At 42.1% G+C, this 13,324-nt stretch overlaps 1 protein-coding gene across 4 annotated transcripts in view; it reads right to left on the bottom strand.

Moving 5' to 3' along the window:
* The window catches only part of LOC126109737 (F-box/LRR-repeat protein 2-like), a 150,603-nt gene that overhangs the window by 11,365 nt on the left and 125,914 nt on the right, over window positions 1-13,324 (bottom strand). For all 4 annotated transcript variants that reach the window (XM_049914791.1, XM_049914793.1, XM_049914790.1 and 1 more), the window contains one exon: window positions 8,838-8,960. In XM_049914791.1, coding sequence (XP_049770748.1) covers window positions 8,838-8,960 — 123 coding nt within the window. The remainder of the gene's footprint in view (window positions 1-8,837; window positions 8,961-13,324) is intronic.

Below are 13,324 nucleotides of genomic sequence, written 5' to 3' on the forward strand. Positions count from 1 at the left end.
CAGCGACTACAAATGTTACACCAAGATGCCCGTGACGCAACACAAGTGAGCAAAGAAAGAAACAAGAATAACTACTACAAAACACAAAACCCGAGGGAATTTAGAAGGAATGATCGCGTATTGCTATATGGCAAGAGCGTGCGTCGGGGACAACTGAAGAAATTAGATAGCCAATGGCGAGGGTCATTTACTGTGGTTGATGTGCAAGAACCTAATGCAGTAATTAGGCTACAAGGGAAGAAATGTATAAAAGTGCATGCTAATAGGCTGAAGGAATTTTACTGAACGTAAATGTGAACATTTTATTAGAAGATGTGATGTAGAAGGAAGAAGGATCACGGGCGATAAAGGACCAGAAGAGTGACAAGTATGTTTCTATTACGGATGCCAAGGGCGAAGGCACTGTGGGTGACAGAGCTAGTCGGGAGTATCTTGCAGATCAGCCTAGGGGGATGAGAAGCGCCACCGCAAGATGTACGAATGCAAAAATTCCAGTCAGTGCCGGAAATTTACTACCACAACCAGGGCAATATGAGTTTGTACAGCATTACATGGAGAGTGGTGAGCTATTTTAACCTCAAGGAACTGCACGACAAATTTGAGGACACGCAAGTGGTTGCCAATTGAGCGGTAACACATTGCATGCGTAAGCTGAATCAGGCAAAGTTAAGCACCGGAGAGTGCGAGAATGTACAGCAAACTGTGCAATGGCATGTGAGTAAAATTTCTAGATCGAAAGAGTTAAGGCTAGGCAAGAACAACAGAGGGTCAAAAGAGGAAGATTAAATTTTGTAGAGGAGGCATATAAGGTATTGTTTGGCACATTAGATGAAGATGATGCGGCATTCTTCAAAGCCAAAATAGACGTACTCGAGGAACAGCAGAGAGAGCTGTTACGATTGTCCAAAGAACAAGTGACCATTGTGAGAGCGTCACTGGCAGGAGTGAATCAAACAATTAATGTGGTAATTAAGAATACTCAGATAATTGCAGAAGGAATAAGAAAACTAAGTATGCATGTAGAGGATTATGAGAATAGCACTAATAGGAAGGTACAACATGCCCTGATTCTCTAACTATTACAGAGCAAATAATGCAGATTACTGATACGTTCAATGAACTCGAGAGGGAATATGACTTATTAGTCTCTGCAATAGTGAACACGCAGAAAGGTCTATTAGAACCACACTTGATTAACCCCATACAGGTGGTCAAGTATTTAGAACTGATAAAAGATGATTTAAGAGACAAAAAGTTCCTCATTGAACTCACGAAGGACCAAGGGTATCAGTTACTTTGTATAATAGATATAGATGTTAAATGTACCTTTAGTGGACAGTAACATATATATGTTATATAGAATATGGCCATTTACCCATGGAGTATGATTAGGCAAAGAAATTGTTTGCTTATATACAGCCTGAGAAAAACTACTTGCTAACTGATAATGCGAAACGACAGTACTCCCTACTGTCCCATGACCAGTTACACTGTAAAATGGTAATGCTGAGAAGTCATATTTGCAAGCAGAGGTTTGTTTTTATGTCCACCTATGACCACAGCAATGTGAAGCTTGTATGCTGCAGCCTATAAGAGAAGTTCCAAAAGATTGCAATCAAAAGTACGAGGGCAGTTCAATAAGTAATGCAACACATTTTTTTTCTCGGCCAATTTTGGTTGAAAAAAACGGAAATTTCTTGTGGAATATTTTCAAACATTCCCGCTTCGTCTTGTACAGTTTCATTGACTTCCGACAGGTGGCAGCGCTGTACGGAGCTGTTAAAATGGCGTCTGTAACGGATGTGCGTTGCAAACAACGGGCAGTGATCGAGTTTCTTTTGGCGGAAAACCAGGGCATCTCAGATATTCATAGGCGCTTGCAGAATGTCTACGGTGATCTGGCAGTGGACAAAAGCACGGTGAGTCGTTGGGCAAAGCGTGTGTCATCATCGCCACAAGGTCAAGCAAGACTGTCTGATCTCCCGCGTGCGGGCCGGCTGTGCACAGCTGTGACTCCTGCAATGGCGGAGCGTGCGAACACACTCGTTCGAGATGATCGACGGATCACCATCAAACAACTCAGTGCTCAACTTGACATCTCTGTTGGTAGTGCTGTCACAATTGTTCACCAGTTGGGATATTCAAAGGTTTGTTCCCGCTGGGTCCCTCGTTGTCTAACCGAACACCATAAAGAGCAAAGGAGAACCATCTGTGCGGAATTGCTTGCTCGTCATGTGGCTGAGGGTGACAATTTCTTGTCAAAGATTGTTACAGGCGATGAAACATGGGTTCATCACTTCGAACCTGAAACAAAACGGCAATCAATGGAGTGGCGCCACACCCACTCCCCCATGAAGAAAAAGGTTAAAGCCATACCCTCAGCCGGTAAAGTCACGGTTACAGTCTTCTGGGACGCTGAAGGGGTTATTCTGTTCGATGTCCTTCCCCATGGTCAAACGATCAACTCTGAAGTGTATTGTGCTACTCTTCAGAAATTGAAGAAACGACTTCAGCGTGTTCGTAGGCACAAAAATCTGAACGAACTTCTCCTTCTTCATGACAACGCAAGACCTCACACAAGTCTTCGCATCCGAGAGGAGCTCACAAAACTTCAGTGGACTGTTCTTCCTCATGCACCCTACAGCCCCGATCTCGCACCGTCGGATTTCCACATGTTTGGCCCAATGAAGGACGCAATCCGTGGGAGGCACTACGCGGATGATGAAGAAGTTATTGATGCAGTACGACGTCGGCTCCGACATCGACCAGTGGAATGGTACCGTGCAGGCATACAGGCCCTCATTTCAAGGTGGCGTAAGGCCGTAGCATTGAATGGAGATTACTTTGAAAAATAGTGTTGTGTAGCTAAAAGATTGGGGAATAACCTGGTGTATTTCAATGCTGAATAAAACAACCCCTGTTTCAGAAAAAAAATGTGTTGCATTACTTATTGAACTGCCCTCGTATATCATACTGAATGAAAGTATCTGGACACAGATACACGACAATGAATGGCTGTACGTCGCACCCAAGGACAAGGGTTTAACAATATTGTGCAATGAGTTACCCCCTAACGATCTTATCATAAGAGGTACTCGTAAATTTACATTTACAAGCCAGTGCAAAGGATATGGTGCACAATTCATGCTACAAGCAGACCACATAAATTGTACTAATCTAAGCAAGAATGATGTAGTACCTACGTTAAGTTTAGATATAGACTGTTGTATGATAAATGAGGAGAAGCAGGAGTCACAAAAATACCTGTATTGTTACCCTTAGAACATATTGTAAGACACTTAGATAACCTAAAGATACCAAGTCACAAAATAGATTGACTATAAAGCGAAATAGAATACCAGCAGCGAACAACCTTCCGAGGATGGTCACAAAGTATGTATTCCGCGTGGGGATACATAGGTTAAGTAACCCTAGTTGTAATTATTATAATATGTTGCTCATGTATCTATTTTAAGTATTGTCGAGGGTGTGGCAGAAGATTGTGTCAAGCAGAAGGAAATTGCTGTGCTAAAGTGTGTGTAACAAATACGGTGGTAACAGATAGCCACCATAAAAGAAGTGTCCGATATGCTCCTTCCTTCCATTCTGTACAGTGTGGAGAGGAGGAAGATGGTGGAGAGTATGAATTAAAGTATACACGACGTACTCCTCTCCCTTATTGAGTGCAGTGGAGAGAGCAAAGTCAAACGCCACAACTCACTAAACAAATCGAACCACGTGCAAATACAGTAGAGTCGTCGGTACTCAAAACAGATAGGAGATGAAAATACAACTTAAAAATTATGTACAAGCGTAATTTGAAGTTGAATGATGAACTATGTTGTATAATATTTTATGTAACCTTTTACCTATTCCTTTTCTTTTGTGTTGTGTTGTAAACTATGTGTATGAAATTTTAAAGTGATCATGCATTTCAAAAAAATTATGTGAAACCTTGGTAATATTAGGTAAAGCTCTGGACTTTGAATTGTGTAATCCAAAACTTTGTATTGTTGTGTGAATTACGAACAATGAAAAGAGTGATATAGAAGTGTAATGTGGAAGTTACCACGACAAGTGTGGACAACAAACAACCAAATGTCAATTGTACTTAAATTGTGCTTTCTATTTTTATGACAATGTACTTGTATAAGAGTTTATAATGTGAAACCATGTTTTAAAATAAAGTCTTGCAAGTTTCACTGGCACCGCACATAGAGATGGAAAATTTTGTAGGCTAACCTCGAGAGTCCGAGCTTAGAAAATTTTCCCCTGGGGGAGGGAGATGTCGCGAATGATAGAAAACAGGGTTAAAAATCAAGTAACATGTAGGCTTGGAAATTCTTACTACCAGCGAGGTGGACATGACCTGGCGTAGCTTATGTGTAATGTTTACCCTGCTAACAAGAGCGGACTACGCCGCATCACGAGGCTCGAGAGCTGTTACGAGCCGCAGCCCTCGGACACAGCGAACATAGCGGAGTACGGCCTGTTTTGTCACGTAGGCATCACATGTTGCCGCGTGACACACACGCAATGCTCAAGAGTACTGGAAACTTCTAGAACAAGTGGTGCCGGGTGCACTACCGCCTATATAAAGGCTAGCCGCCATAGTGTTGGGGGATTGATGGCAGTGATGTAGCAGCTGGTCAGTCGATCAGATATGGTTTAGCTGGAGTTATGATGCTGTGAGATTGTAGTGCAGTGCTGTGTAGCCACGAGGGGACTTAAGACTCATTTCCATGCAGTCAACACTTAGTCTAGTGCACCTGCTTCTGCTATATCGGGACTTAGACTCGGGGAGCTATGAGAAGTTACACTACTAAGAAGGCAGACTTTGCAAATAGAACTGTTTATAAAATGGATGTGCCAGGGGTGCTTCCAATGTACATATACTCATGCAATGATTTATGATTGCATCCAGTGTACCCTGAGATCCCAGCTGAGTTCCGCATTCTAATCCAGCCTACAGCCCTCTTTTCAGTGGAGCAAGTGCACAGAAGGCAGCCCACGACCACGAGACCTCCTCCTGCCAAGTAAGTTCTTCAACGCGCAGTCTTGCAATCCTTCCACTCCCTCTCAGGACTCATCAGTGGGACACGACATTTCTATTTATAATCATTTCAGTTAAATTATAATCTGTGGTCTGTCAATACATAACTTTTGTAACAATATTGTGAGAGAAAAGTTGCTCCTCACCATATAGCGGAGATGCTGAGTCGCAGACAGGCACAATAAAAGGACTGTCACAAATATAGCTTCCGGCCAGTTAGGCCTTCATCAAAATTAGAGTGGTGTGTGAGGTACGTATTTGTGTGAGTTTGTATGTGTGTGTTTGTTGTCTAATTTTGACAAAGGACTTATTTGCCGAAAGCTATATTTGTGACAGTCTTTTTATTGGACCTATCTGCGACACAGCATCTCCGATATATGGGGAGTAGCAACTTTCCTTTCACAATATTGTTTACATTCCACCCTGGCTTTTCAATTGTTTTATATATAGAACTTTTTCATTTTTGGTTTATGTTACTCTCTGAAGATGAAATGTAGTCTAGTCATAATGGAAGGGAGACTTAAGAAAGTTTCTAACATGTGATGTTGGATGGACATGTGGAGGTGTGATTGTTCAATGTCTCATTGCACTCCCATAAAAATGTGTTCATGAAGTTATGTTGTGAAAGAGTAAGTCTCATCAGAAGAAATGTGTATGTCAAATTTGAGAAATATAAGAACGGACTATTTAAAGAGTGTTTGATTCAAAAATTCAGCAGCATTAGTTCAAAAAGTGTGGAGGAGTAAATTATTAATCTTGTTGTTTCACAAATGCTCTGTAACAGATTGCCAACTTCTGAGATTAAGGATCTGTTCCAAAACATGTAAAACCAGAACCCTAACATTCATCAACTACACATACAAATGACAAGGGTGCTTCTCACTGCCAAGCATTTCCAATGATTATAGGATTCTAGCATTGGTAAAACTCTCTCATTAACCACAACAAAAGAGCGAAGCAAAATCAAATTAGGAGACTATTTTTTTTTTGGACAACCTATTAGAAGGGTGAAGTTCTACAGAGTTATTTTTAGTTTTAAGTGTGGAAGGATAAGTTATATATACATGAACATGGCAAGGTACCTAGCATTGAAAATAAATAGATTGTGTGGTGATAAGAAATGTATTTCCTAGAGATTGTGAAGTAATAAGGCCAAGGAACAAGCCGCAAGGGCATGAAGAGACTTGCCAATGGGCATGATTAGCAGGAAGCAAAAGATAAATGCACAAAGTGATGGGAGCCTATACCCGGGCCGTTGAAACATTGCATTTGACTAAAATGAAATTTTCACTCTACAGCGGAGTGTGCGCTGATATGAAACTTCCTGGCAGAAAAAAACTGCATGCCGGAACGAGACTCGAACTCGGGACCTGGTAGAGCACTTGCCCGCAAAAGGCAAAGGTCCCAAGTTCAAGTCTCGGTCTGGCATACAGTTTTAATCTGCCAGGAAGTTTCATTGCACTTGACGTTTGCGTATGAAGTTGGCAGCATAACAGTGTAACAAGTGAAGAACGAGAGGCGTTCAGCGCAGGGCACCAGCCAATCACAGAGCAGTGAGCACTGCTGATACTCACGTGCTGTGACGTCAAAGTTAACGCGTTGCTGGCTCTGTTTAGGGAATGTCTAAACAACATGAATTGTATCTTGTTTACCGCGTGTTTTCATTGTACTGTGTTCTATATCATTGTGACTTTTGTTACATTGTGAGTTTAAATACTGGAAAATGCCACCGAAAAGACTTCGTTCACCTAGTGACAATCCTTTGCATTGAGGGGTGCCGCTAAACAGACAGGCACTGGAGTTCCTACACAGAATTCGTGAGTTTTAGTACATAAGCATTCATGGACAGCCATCAATTCCTCCCGATAAAGTGGTGAAACATACGTCGAAAACTCCTGGAATTAATGCAAGAACCGTAGTAAGTAAGGGAGTATTACTACAAAACTTGGAAGATACTAAAGTGAGCCGTAATGATTCCGAGCTGTCTGGATCAAATAATACATTTTTAACGACCCCGGGAAAGAAGAAAAAGCAGCCTAGTCCTATCACAGATTCAGAGTCTTTCCAGACTGATGCAATTCGCAGGCATGTTTATGCTTACTACAGCAGAAAAGAGTATCCAACTGTAGCTAAGTTATTAGTCTCTTTAAAAGAAAGTGAATTCTTCAGGGATGGTAAAACATCACTAAAAATTGTGCTAAAAAATATGGGTTTCCAGTCTAAAACGCTAGACGGACGCAAAGTACTGTTAGAAGGCGCACATATTGTTACGTCTCGAAGCATTTTCTTGCACAAAATTGTAAGCAGAGACATTCATTCCATAATTTGGCTAGACGAAAGGTGGGTTAATGCCAGGGAAGCTGTCAGTAAATGCTGGACAGATAACACACCCAGAAGTAGTGGCCATCAGCCGATGGGAAGAGGAGCTATATTAATTGTGGTCCATGCGGGCTCCTCCTGTGGTTTTGTCCCTGATGCACTTTTAGTTTTTAGATCAACACACACCGGTGATTATCATGAAGATATGGATCACACACGATTTGTTGAGTGGTTCAGGAACCTTTTAAAACAATTTCCTATCCCTACAACAATCGTAATGGACAATGCTCCATATCACTCGGTGATACTGAACAAAGCCCCAACCACAAATGATTGGAAAGAAGTTATGGTGCAGTGGTTACAGGCTCGAATATTGCAGCGGATATGAGTATGACAAAGGTTCTATTATATTCTCTTGTTAAAGAAAATAAGCCTAAGACACCTACATATGTAGTAGACGAAATCGCCAAGGAGCAGGGTCATAGTGTAATAAGGCTGCCACCATATCACTGCCATTTCAACCCTATTGAGTTAGTACGGAGTGATATAAAAATGTACGTAAGAAACAACAGCAAGTCCTTTACAATAAGAGAGGTGGAAAAGCTGTTGCATGAAGCTCTTGTGACTGTGAATGCAGCCTCATGGAGAAAAAGTTGAGCACGTCAAGAAGCTTATACGAGCAGCACAGACAATAGAAGGCATTATCTGTGGCCATGAAAAGTTAATGATTTGTCTTGCTGATGACGACGATGAACACTGTTTTGACAATGAATCGGACAACAGTGACGATGGCAAACTGGATGGAATTGCGCCATTATCGATGTAAAGTGGTGAGTGAAAAATTACTAATATTGGTTATTTATTGCAATCTCAGTTATTTATTTTGTAAACTATGTATAGTATTGATTTTAAAGTACCAGTCGTCAGATGCTTGTTTTCTGTATTTTTTTGCCCCGTTATCGAAAGGATGTGCATTGTTATGCTTTTACATGCATTATTACACGGTTGTTTACTTCCTGTCATCGTAGTATAACTAAAAACGAGTTTTTATATACTCTGTAATTGCTCAATTGCTTGCATTTATGAGACAGGGCGGAAAACTGTATTGTCTGTTGTGTGTATAGAGGCTGCTCTTGCATCACTATTACAATATAGCCAACCTAACTTGACAAAAAACGAACTGTCAAGTGCAATGTTTCGCTGGCGCAGGTATAATGGACTATTAAGTAGAGAAGTAATAAGTAGCCTAGTAGCATAAGATGAAGTCTAGAAAGTGATATAAATGTAGTCTCTGAACCTCTGGGGTTAAGCCACCTGAGACTCTACTGGTGGAAACTTGTCTTGTCCTGTCCTGTGTGTGTGTGTGTGTGTGTGTGTGTGTGTGTGTGTGTGTGTGTGTGTGTGTGTACAACTCTTGTCAACGAGTTGCGTGCTGTGTGCTGGGCACTTGTGTCACCAGTCCCACCTCACAATGTCTTCAGGCAGGTCCCATTCCTTGAAGCTGCCATGGATTCTGACAGCTGGCATCAGTTCCATCAGCCGCTTCACACCCCCGGGCACACGTCGACACCACTTGACATTCAGGTTCCTGTGAAAAATGTGGAAATTCTGCTGTTATTGCGTCAATGTCATCATCCACCTGAGGTAATTCTGCACTGTAAATGGTACAGGCCAATTATTTTAATCACTACGCACAGGTACATGCTAAAACAAAAAAGTGTGAAAGGTAGCTGAAGGAGGTAGACGAAAGAAACTGATAAGGAGAGAAAGAGGGTTATCAAGGAACAAAGGTATAATGTTGTAGGAAATGCAAGTGTAATAACACATGTTTACATTTAGTAACACTTGTTTACATTTAGTAAACTACAGTGATGTAATCATGTCGATGTTACTCACAGGAGAGAGTGATCCAGGAGGTATCACAGGATAGAAGAATGGGGTGGAAGGTTGATTCTCATCTACATCATTCAGAGAATCTCATATTTGAGGACAGTATCCACATAGAGCACATTTGAAGTCAAATTTACGACTAGCACATTGGTGCTCTAAGCAAGCTGTCACTGGTCACCTTTGCTAAAGAACACAATAGATGGTTGCCATTCACTTGGTAGTTGAAGAAGAAGAAGAAGAAGAAGAAGAAGAAGAAAGCTGTGCACTAGTTACAGTTGGTATACAACGCAACTGCATTCACAGGTGGTCCTGGGTGTGATAGGGTAAGATATGCCTCTGGTGGGACTGGATGCAGACAGGTCTCCTATCTGGGTATCCCACATCAAGATGACCCATGTGCAAGGGGTTAGGGATATGTGTGACTCAAGGATAGCCCAGGACCTTTCTTCCATTAAATGTACACTGAAATACAAGTTTGTGAGAGGTGAGAATGATTTTGAGAAGTACGTGCTTTGCTGCAGTGCACAGTGGAAGGCAGTTGAAGTTCTAGTAGAGGATGCAGTTATGTGGTACCTGATGGAGTGATGCTTGGTGATTAGGAGAGTGCTGATTTACATCTCATTTGCAGGAACAGTTGGATACACAAAGGCATGTGCTGATATGGCATGGATCTGTTTGTGGACTACATTTGGAGGTAGTTCCTCTCCATAAAGGTCTTAGAAGAAGGTGGCTAAGAGAGTGTTGGCAATAGAGGAGAGGAAACTGATGGCTGAGTGGAAAAAAGGCAGAAAAGGACAATGGTGCATGAGGTGGTCATCTATGGAGTGGTTAAGGCTAAGAAGAGAAGCACGATGCAAACTATCTGGAGGGTCAATAAAGAAGGAAAGACACTGGGAACATGCAGGATATCAAGAAGATGTGGATTAAGGTTTTGAAGAGGTACTAAACCCAAATGAAAACACAGAGAAGGAAAATGAGGAGCAGGGAATACAGAGGATGTCGAGATCGACCTAACCTGGACACAAGTAGAGAAAGCAATCAAGACCACAAAAGCAGGAAAAATGCCTCTACTAAATGTGCAGATAGTACTGGAGTGCAATATCTCCATTGGATTATGAGAACAGTATAGAAATAAAGGAATAAACCGGAAGACATGAAAAGGAATTGCATGATCAAATTTTCAAGAGGGTAGGAGGAAGCATTGTGTGTCAGAATTCTTGGAGAGTTACTTTGATGTGTCATGCTGGAAGAATGCAGAAGATGATAGGAAGAGAACAGGAAATAATAACTTGAGTTTAAACCAGAAAGGCCAACAGTTGATCTCACTGTTAGTTTGAGACAGCTCCAAGAGACAGACTGTGGTAAGACTTTAGTAATGGTGGTCCTGGATGTTGAGAGTGCGAATTTTAACAAAGCTGGTGGATTTCTTCCAGTTATTATTTTTCCTCCCTCCAAATTGTTATAATTACTCATTTTTTTTCAAAAGTAGTGATTTTTTGAAATGATTATTTATATAGCATGCACACAGTACCTAAAAGCCTCAAATATTCACCCAGGGCTTATTCAACTTATTTTTTGTTATCTATTACATACCTTGGGTTATCAGTACGAAAATGTTAGCAACATCTGTGCCCATTTCACTAAGAAGTAATTACATCTTTAATTGATTAATTAACACAACTTTAATTAAAACATTGTTACTACAAAAGAATAGCATATTTATGTAAACTAAGCAGTGTAATTTAATACAAATTATTACTGTATCTCAAAGTTTTATGTTCAAATGAATCTCCACTCAGTATTTAATTACTCAGAAATGAAAATACTTAATTGTAATTTGGGCAAAATCTGGTAAACAACAATAGGTAAATTGTTTTAATTATTGCATACTTATTAGAGAACTTGATTGGAAGCCATTTTAAGTCAGTCTGTGTAGAGTTATCAAATGAGCAAGATCTATGTCTGGTAATAGGGGGAAAAGTGCCACCAACAATGTAGTACAAATTAAAAGTTGGAAAATTACCATGTTTTGTCTCAATTTCATGTCCGGGAATTTTTTTTTTTTTTTTGCTGACTGATTTAAACTTTCACTTCTTTTTACAGACAGTGCTGAATTTCAAGAATGGATAATGCCTACTGTGAAACACGATCAGGCTATGAAAAGCATTTTTTTTGTTATGGTTTTAGGGCGCAAAACTGCTAAGGTCATTAGCGCCCGGTCCGGGACTTAAGAAACAGTAAAAAACCTAAAATAGAAACCAGCAACAGTGGGAACGAAAGGCATAAAATTGGAGAAACTAAAAGCAGAAGGAAGGCTTAAAAATCCACTACAGAAAGGGGTTGGTTATCCCAAAAAAAAAAAAAAAAAAAAAACTTCAAATGACTGACGTCATTTCACTGGCACGAATGAACTCTAGAACGCAATCGGCCGATCGCGTGTCATCTGCTAAAATTGACAATATATCAGGCGACAGCTGTAGATGGGCGTGTAACGGAGTAAAATAGGGGCACTCAATTAAAAGGTGTCTTACCGTCCACAACTGAGAGCAGTGGGGACAGAGTGGGGGAGGATCGCCGCTTAAAAGATGTCGATGGCTAAAAAGACAGTGCCCTATCCGGAGTCTAGTTAAAATTACCTCCTCCCGACGACGCGTTCGGGAGGAAGAGGTCCAAAAACAAGGAAGAGTTTTTACGTCCCGCAATTTATTTTGGGGAAGTGTCGACCGGTGCGCGTGCCATAAATGAACAACATGACGACATAAGACTCTCCGTAGATCGGCGACAGGAATCGATGGAATAGCTGGACGAAGAAGAGAGACTGCAGCCTTGGCTGCAATATCGGCCGCCTCATTTCCGCAGATACCAACGTGTCCCGGGAGCCAGAGGAACGCCACCGAGACGCCCCCCAGGTGGAGCAAGCGCAGACAGTCCTGAATCCGGTGGACCAGAGGGTGCACAGGGTAAAGAGCTTGGAGACTGAGGAGAGAGCTGAGAGAATCAGAGCAGATAACATACTGTATCCGCTGATGGCGGCGGATGTAGTGGACAGCCTGGAGAACAGCGTAAAGCTCCACAGTATAGACCGAACACTGGTCAGGAAGCCGAAAGTGATTTGGGGTGTCGCCAACAACATAGGCACTCCCTACACCTAACGATGTTTTCGAGCCGTCGGTGTAAATAAATGTGGCGTCCGGCATTTGTGCACATAGAGCAGCAAATGCCCGAAGATAAACAAGTGAAGGGGTACCATCCTTGGGAAATCGACAAAGGTCACAGAGCAGGCAGATCCGGGGACGGAGCCAAGGCGGTGCTGTACCCCAAGTTGTCAAGAAGGTTTTTGGAAAGCGGAAGGAAAGAGAATGGAGCAGTTGACGGAAACGGACTCCCGGTGGTAGTAGGGAGGAGGGGCGGCCTGCATACCCTACATCAAAGGAGGCGTCGAAAAATATGTCATGGGCTGGATTAGCAGGCATGGAAGACAGATGGCTGGCATAACGACTCAGAAGGACTGCTCGCCGATTGGACAGCGGAGGTTCAGCAGTCTCAGCATAAAGGCTTTCCACAGGGCTGGTGTAAAAAGCTCCAGACACTAAACGTAATCCACGGTGGTGGATAGAGTCGAGACGCCGAAGAATAGACGGCCGAGCAGAGGAGTAGACTATGCTTCCATAATCCAATTTCGAGCGCACTAAGGCGCGATAGAGGCGGAGAAGGACCACTCGGTCTGCTCCCCAGGAGGTACCATTCAGGACACGGAGGGTGTTGAGGGATCGCAGACAGCGAGCCGAAAGATACGAAATGTGGGAGGACCAGCATAGTTTCCTGTCAAACATAAGACCCAAGAATTTAGCGACGTCTGAAAATGGAAGGTTGACAGGTCCTAGATGTAAGGAGGGTGGAAGAAACTCCTTACGTCGCCAAAAATTAACACAAACGGTCTTACTGGGAGAGAAACGGAAGCCGGTTTCGATGCTCCAAGAGTGGAGGCGATCGAGACATCCTTGTAGACGTCGTTCAAGAAGGCTGGTCCGTTGAGAGCTGTAGTAGATCGCAAAATCGTCC

Source organism: Schistocerca cancellata, chromosome 12 (genome assembly GCF_023864275.1).
Source record: "Schistocerca cancellata isolate TAMUIC-IGC-003103 chromosome 12, iqSchCanc2.1, whole genome shotgun sequence".
Classification (NCBI taxonomy): Eukaryota; Metazoa; Arthropoda; class Insecta; order Orthoptera; family Acrididae; genus Schistocerca; species Schistocerca cancellata.